General features: G+C 43.2%; 1 protein-coding gene across 1 annotated transcript in view; it reads right to left on the bottom strand.

The window, feature by feature from the left end:
* The window catches only part of mdga2a (MAM domain containing glycosylphosphatidylinositol anchor 2a), a 382,296-nt gene that overhangs the window by 212,977 nt on the left and 161,819 nt on the right, over window positions 1-7,500 (bottom strand). Inside the window, exon 4 of the mRNA XM_063183630.1 lies at window positions 7,257-7,453. Coding sequence (XP_063039700.1) covers window positions 7,257-7,453 — 197 coding nt within the window. The remainder of the gene's footprint in view (window positions 1-7,256; window positions 7,454-7,500) is intronic.

Raw genomic sequence — 7,500 nt, 5'->3', positions numbered from 1 at the left:
GTGTGTGTGTGTGTGTGTGTGTGTGTGTGTGTGTGTGTGTGTGTGTGTGTGTGTGTGGTGTGTTTGTGTGTATGTGTGTGTGTGTGTGTGTGTGTGTAGTGTGTGTGTGTGTGTGTGTAGTGGAGGTGTGTGTGCGCGTGCACGTGTGTGTGCGTGTGTGTGTGTGTACGCCGTGCTTCCACAGCAGTATAACACTGCCAGATGAAAAGGAACTAGGGTGGAACCGATGCCTTCACTAATATGCCACACAATTATCATTCATTCGGCATTGTGATTCCTCTAGCATCGTATTACCCTAGCGAAATCTCCATGGCTTTCCTCAAAGGCTGCACTGTAAGCATGTCTTTTGTGAGAGTAAACCCCCCCACACTGGTGTAATAATCGCACCCAGAAGGGGATAGCGAGTTAAACGCGTACTGTAGTATCATGTGCTTCAGTCAGAGTTCCAATCAAGTCTATGTTCAAGTGATAAAAAGGCTTTGTTTGTCTTTCACGAAAGAGGCCAATTTCTGGGGTGAGTTTCTCAAAAGAGAAGTTGTTAGCCTGTTAGCAACTTCGGTAGTTGCCAATGGGAAAATGCATTGAAAACAACAAAGTAGTTAATGTAGTTACCAACTTTGGTTTTGAGAAATTCACCCCTGATCTGCTGAGGTAAAAGTAAAAATTCAACAAAGTCGTTATGATCAAACAGAGCCGGTGTTTAATGGGAGGTGGTGAGGTTAGCGGGGGCAAGAGGACAAAAAAATGCTGACTGAGCTTTATTTATTAAACTCCTGTTTCGTCATTTTGCCTGAAATTCACCTTGCCGCAGTGGTGATTCCCTGCTGCCTTTTATGTCCACCGTGCTATTTTTTGATGACATTTCAACCAAAAACCCTATCTGTTTAAATGCTGAATTTTCACATTTCCTCTATTGCGAGGGATTCTTTTTTATTATTGTGGAAATGAAGTCGGTACAGAGGTGCAGTGGAGATCATCAGTGCTTTTTTAATTAATTATTTTATTAATTTATTTTTAAAGTTCTTTGTTGAATTAACACTCATTCAGCCTTCTATAGGTTGTATTTGGTTGTAAGTGTTGAATAAATTAATTTGCTAAAAAAGCTAATGCTAACTGGTATGCTAACGCTAACGCTAAAAGGATGACAGCTCACCTCATTTCCCCTTCTTCCTCCTCCGCAGCACTCACTCTGACTTTTACTCTGACTGCTGCACCTCTCCACTAAAAAAAACTATTGTGCCCCCTTCTCTTTCTCTTTCTCTTTCTCTTTCTCCTTCTCTGTCTACCCAGTTGCATCCCCACACAGTTCCGCGCTCCTCATTCTCCAAAGCCCCGTCATTGAATTAACAAGCTATCCCTTCCACTTCCTTCCGAAACGTTTGCACTCTTGCTGATAGGACTTGGCAGAAATGCCTGGATTACACTGAGGGCTTACGCAATGGCTGGGTGCTTTGTGAGAAGGTGCCATCTTCCTCTGCAGTGTCCTCAATGGGGTTTTGTTTTTTTTCCCCCTATATTGTAACCGTCGCATGGGGAGTCAAGTGACTCCTTCCATGTAAGCTATCCGACTAAGTCATGCTACTTCCAGTTTAAGCAATGTTTAGTTAAAGGGCCGGGGGAGGAAGGGAGTGACAGTCATGACAATGTGTGTCTGTATACAGTATGTGTGCGAATATATGCATGTGCTGTCACTTTGCTCTATACCAAAGAAACTGAAGCGAAGTGAAGTGATGCCAAATGAAGAAAAAAGAAGACAAACCCGAAACAAAAGAACATATGCACGACCAAACCAACAACAATAAAAAATCAAGCACTCTAGCAATGCCTGCAGTGCTTCTACATGTGGGTGTGTGTGCATATGTTTTTGTGTCTGTTAGTGCACGTTTTTTCATCCTTCAATGACATACAACACAATCTTCATGCATGCCTGTGTGTTGTTGTGTACATATGATGTATGTATGTTCTTTTTTTCTTCTATTTCCTGTCGCTGACACTGAGATGTTTCTGTGTGTCTGGCTGTCCCTCAGGACTAGGAGCAGTGAGAGGCTCACAGAGGTTGTGGCAGATGCGAGTTCCTCCCGACTAATTACCTACACAAATGTGTTTTGGGCTTTACTAGGCCTCTATGGGCCTCTCCTGCACCTCAATACTCTCCCTTTATATATCTCTCTCTCGCTCTCTTTATCTCTCTCTCGCTCTAGCTCCATCTCTCTGTCTCTCTCTCTCTCTCTTTTTATCTCTCTCTTTCTCTCTCTTTATCTCTCTCTCTCTCTCTCTCTCTCTCTCTCTCTCTCTCTCTCTCTCTCTCTTTATCTCTCTCTCTCTCGCTCTTGCTCCATCTCTCTGTCTCTCTCTCTCTGTCTTTATCTCTCTGTCTCTCTATGTCTTTATCTCTCTCTCTCGCTCTCTCTTTATCTCTCTCTATCGCTCTCTCTTTATCTCTCTCTCTCTCGCTCTCTCTCCATTTCTCTGTCTCTCTTTCTCTCTTTCTCTCTCCTGTTCACTCTCTCTCTCTCTCTCTCTCTCTCTCTCTCTGTATCACACACACACACACACACACACACACACACACACACACGCACTGTACTCTCTCTCTCTCTCTCTCTCTCTCTCTCTCTCTCTCTCTCTCTCTCTCTCTCTCTCTCTCTCTCTCTCTCTCTCTCTCTCTCGCTCTTGCATGGTGTCTAAGGGTGTTTGCTGTTTGAAAATCAGTCTTTGTGAAGCTGTCAGATCCTGTGTTCCCCACTGGACCAGATAAAACTCTTCATGCCAAAAAATGTGCTTTTGCTCTTTCTCCTTTTTTTCCTGTTGCTTTCTCATCTCTCTCTCTCTCTCTCTCTCTCTCTCTCTCTCTCTCTCTCTCTCTCTCTCTCTCTCTCTCTCTCTCCATCCCTTCCTGCCTCCTCATCTGTCTAACTGTAACGCAAATACTTAGTCTTGGATTTCTGTTTCAGTCCCTCCTTGACATACTTTCTGTCATACTCACCAAAGGGGGAGCAATAGAAGTGTCTACACAAAGTGTTACTGATTTGTTTGTCTGATGTGGAGGTGATTTGTTTCCATGATGTTGTCTGTATGCGTGAATATTATGTTAAGGTAAAATAAAGTTGTTGAAGTATTGTTTTTTTTCTTTTTTTACTTGGGACAACTACATCTAACAGTAAATTATTGCCAAAGCAGGCTTAACAGATGTGTGATCAGCATACCATCCTTGAATACCTGCTTTGATGTGCTCTTTTAAATGCAGATATCCAATCTGATATTTGCACATCACACATTATCTGGGATAAGACTAAACAGCCTACAGGTAAATGCTGTGATAGCTTGCATGACAGACAGACGCATCGAACTTGTAACGTTTTTTTCTTCTTGTCCATGTACCACTGCGTCCAATTTTCAAATGCTTGATCTGCTCTGTACACCCAAAAGAAACTTTCTGCATTTGTAGCCCCATATGCCTGTTATAAAATACATACTGATTTATGGCTTGTCTCTCGGTGTGTGTTTTGGTGCTAGTTCCAAATTGCTGTAGGCCCTTTTTCTGGGGCCAACAAATTGAAAATGATTTTCCGTTCCTTTTTTTGTATTATTCCTTTGGCACGCTAGTCTCTGGATGCTGCAATGCATTGCTCTCACATCACAGTATGATTCATGCGTAGAGTGGTGCCAACAAAAGTTCAAAACTAAAACCCCATCTTCTCTCCATCCCCACTGATGGGCCAATGCTCTGATGTAAAGGTGCAAACTTCTCCCAAATTTGCCGCCCTTAATCACGGTTGTATTGTTTGGCTGGGCCCCCATCCTTGTAACTCTTAGTCCAATCAGGGGGGATGCTATTGGCACGTCTCAGTATCTCAAGTGTAGTAATTTATTTTTCTTAAATATGCATATTTTACTTGGCTACATAAGCTCATGTTTGCTTTAGACAATCAAAAGTTCTGCAGCAATTGTATGAATGCCCAAACTTAATTGAAGTTGTAGTCCCATTAATAATAGTGTGTAAAAACTACTTACTCAATGCTAAGTTATATACATAATAAACCTGCCAAAGGATTCCACTTTTTAACGTTTTCTTTTCCAGTTTTGGCTATCTTTCGCTCTGTGTTCAAAATTAATGGTGTCTTACAATTCGTAGTGACATTTACAAAATTCAAATGCTCCTTTCCCTGCTGAAAGTCGGTTCAAAAAGCTGCTTAGGAGCTTATCATTGCTGTCTGTGGCTATTTTTAAACCGATTATTCCAGGAGGACATGTCTGCTCTGTAATAAATGTCAATACTCTATTGTTCTCAAGGACACTCTTGTGCTGGGCTAATAACTGTACTACGAGAGCATGCATTTTTTTTTCTTTTTAAGGCAAAGACAGTTAGGCCTACATACTGAACATACACTGTTAAACATTGAGAATATACAGGGGTTGGACTAAATAATGGAAACACCTGTCATTTTAGAGTGGGGAGTTTCATGACTCACGTGGACCAGCCTTGCCTGGTTAACACCAGACCTAATCCAACGATTGTGTAGAACTAAAGGCAGTATGGGAGTTCCCAGGCTAGGACAAGCCTGTTGGCCAATCATCTTTAATTGCACATTGCACCAGTAAGGTGAAGTGTGAAGATTCAATTAGCAGGGTAAGAGCATAGTTTTGCTCAAAAGTTTGCAATGCACACAACATTATGGGTGACATATCAAAGTTCAAAAAGGAAAAAGTCTTGGTGTGCGTGTAACTGCTGCGTCTTTGACCTAGACAGCAAGTCTTTGTGATGTATAAAGAGCCACAGTATCCAAGGTAATGTCTGCATACCGCTAAGAAGGATGAACCACATCCAGCAGGATTAACTGTTGATGCAAAAGGTATCTTCTCACTCTAAAATGACAGGTGTTTCCATTATTTTGTACAACCCCTGTATGCTGGACATTTTAGTAAAAAAGTATACTTATATATATCATGCTGCATGCATGCATATGTAAGGACATGCATAAGGACATTCAAAACTCTTGGAAATGTCTTCAAATCTGTTTTTGGTTATTTATCCCCTTCATGCACGCCGTACCTCCTGTGGCACGCTGTAAAAGACATTGAAAGTTAACTACTATAGTACGACACTAGTATGACAGTGCACGGGGCCTTTAGTAATACATTACGACTTGGTCATTGCCATTCTAGTAACAGCTAATGTATAATGCCGTGTCTTAAGGGGTTAAACTGTTTGGTTATGGTCCTATTCCTTGCTCAATCTCTGTCTGAATTTTGCCGTCATAGTAGGTCATCATTTGGCCGCCACAAATCTAGTGACTAATTAAAACCCTTGGCCCCCATTGATGAGACTAATCAGGGCACACGCTGACTGAGATTTCTCAGATTGTCACTGAGACCAGCTGGCCTTTCTGTCATCACTTCTGTGAGTGTGTCATCAAACAAACGTATCAAGCAGCAGAGACTTGAGTTGACTACGAGACAAGAGACAGATGACGTGGATGGCCATAACAGTGGTCACCAGCCACACATGTGCGCACCCATGCACGCACATGCACACATGCACGCACAGTCGCTCGCTCACTCGCTCACTCACTCACTCACTCACTCACTCACTCACTCACTCACTCACTCACTCACTCACTCACTCACTCACTCACTCACTCACACACACACACACTCACTCACTCACTCACTCACACACACACACACACACACACACACACACACACACACACACACACACACACACACACACCCTGACACACTGGTGGTGACTTGTGACACAACCATCACCACAGAGTCAGAGGAGTGCAGAGGACTTAATGGCTACTGCATTGTGGGTGGCTTTCATAGAAAGAAAAGGGCCCCACTTTTATTTATTTATTTATTTTTTGCTTTTTCTGAGGCACAAAAAAAGATTGACACGTTACACACTGTTCTAACAGCACTGCACTTCACACAAAGGCATTGCGGGTTCTTTTGCAGTCAAAGTGCTACTACAAATTGCCTGAAAGGAGAGCACAAGAACAGCGTAGTGAGTGGAGCCGGGGGTTTAGGAGACAAAATGGATGTCCCAGACCTTTTAACGTTGATTTAGAGTCAGGATTTTTTTGCAGCGAGGTATTAACTAATACGTGGAAATGTACAGCCTGAGGAAAGCCATGTATCTTGCTGTTTTCATTACATGACCACATCATGCTTTTATCACCGCCACAAGTTTGCTTCTCTTGTCTTTTATAGTCAGTATAATGCATCGTCCCTGGTGATGACTGAGCTGGCACTATTGATCTCAGTTAGTTTTTAATCTCAATTTGTACATCATTTTGTGTTCATCACATTTTGTGACACTGTCATTACATAATATTGCATTTAATTTAGCTGCCGTACGAAAAGCGACAAACATTGACGCTTAATGGTAGTCCCCTGGAGTGATGTGGAGTTGACGTATTGTTCAAATGTTAATTCTCATATCCACTTTCCGCGTCTTCCTAGTATTTCATGTAGGAACGTAAAACCCCTCCAAGCCAGAGCCCAACTCCCAGCTGGCTTCAGAAACTCCCCTATTCATTACTCCAATTGATTTTTTGTTTTGCAACTCTACCACTACCGATCAAAAGCAATTTGCGGAGGAATGATCTCAGATAGGAGATGCAAGCAAGTGGACCTGAAGTGTCCCAGCTTGGGATCTGTAAAGTAAATCGATAAATCAATCAGTCAACCATCTGTCTGCCTTTCTGTCTGTCTACCTGTTTGTCTGTATACGTCCATAAATCCATCTATCTACGTAACTAGTACGTACGCACCTACCTACAAATATACAAGTAGGCTATCTGTAACGCTGGCTCAAGGTCGACATAGAAAAGACTCATATAGGATATCTGTCTGTCTGTGTGTCTGTCTGTCCACGAGTTATTCAAGTTATTTCCCTATGGACCTTGCAAGGCCCATGCATGGTGCAGGAAAGAAAATATGGCACATAATCAGTGGCTCCTACTTTACATTTACCCTTCCATCCATCCATCCATCCATCCATCCATGCATCTACCCATCCATCTATCTACCCATCTAACCTTCCGTCCATTCATCCATCCATCCATCCAAGCATCTACCCATCCATCCATCTACCCATCTACCCTTTCATCCATCCATCCATCTACCCATCTACCCTTTCATCCATCCATTCATTCATATATCCATCCATTCATCCATCCATCCATCTACCCATCTACCCATTCATCCATCCCTCCACCCCTTCATCCACGGGGCCCCAGGCCTACCTGGGTGAAGAAGGGTTCGTAGATCTCCACCCCCTTGTCGGAGCCCTGCGACAGGTACTCCCGGCCCCTCCTCCAGCTGTAGCGCACGGGCGGGTTGGAGTTGGCCGTGCAGCGCAGGAACACCGTGCGCTCGTAGTAGAACTGCTCACGCGCCTCCCCAACACTCTGGTGCACCGTCACTATGGGATCCTCCAGATCTGGAGAGAGAGAGAGAGAGAGAGAGAGAGAGAGAGAGAGAGAGAGA

Source organism: Engraulis encrasicolus, chromosome 19, assembly GCF_034702125.1.
Source record: "Engraulis encrasicolus isolate BLACKSEA-1 chromosome 19, IST_EnEncr_1.0, whole genome shotgun sequence".
NCBI classification, from domain to species: domain Eukaryota; kingdom Metazoa; phylum Chordata; class Actinopteri; order Clupeiformes; family Engraulidae; genus Engraulis; species Engraulis encrasicolus.
The sequence above is the reverse complement of the archived record's forward strand: the minus strand, read 5'-3'. Positions and strand labels throughout refer to the sequence as shown.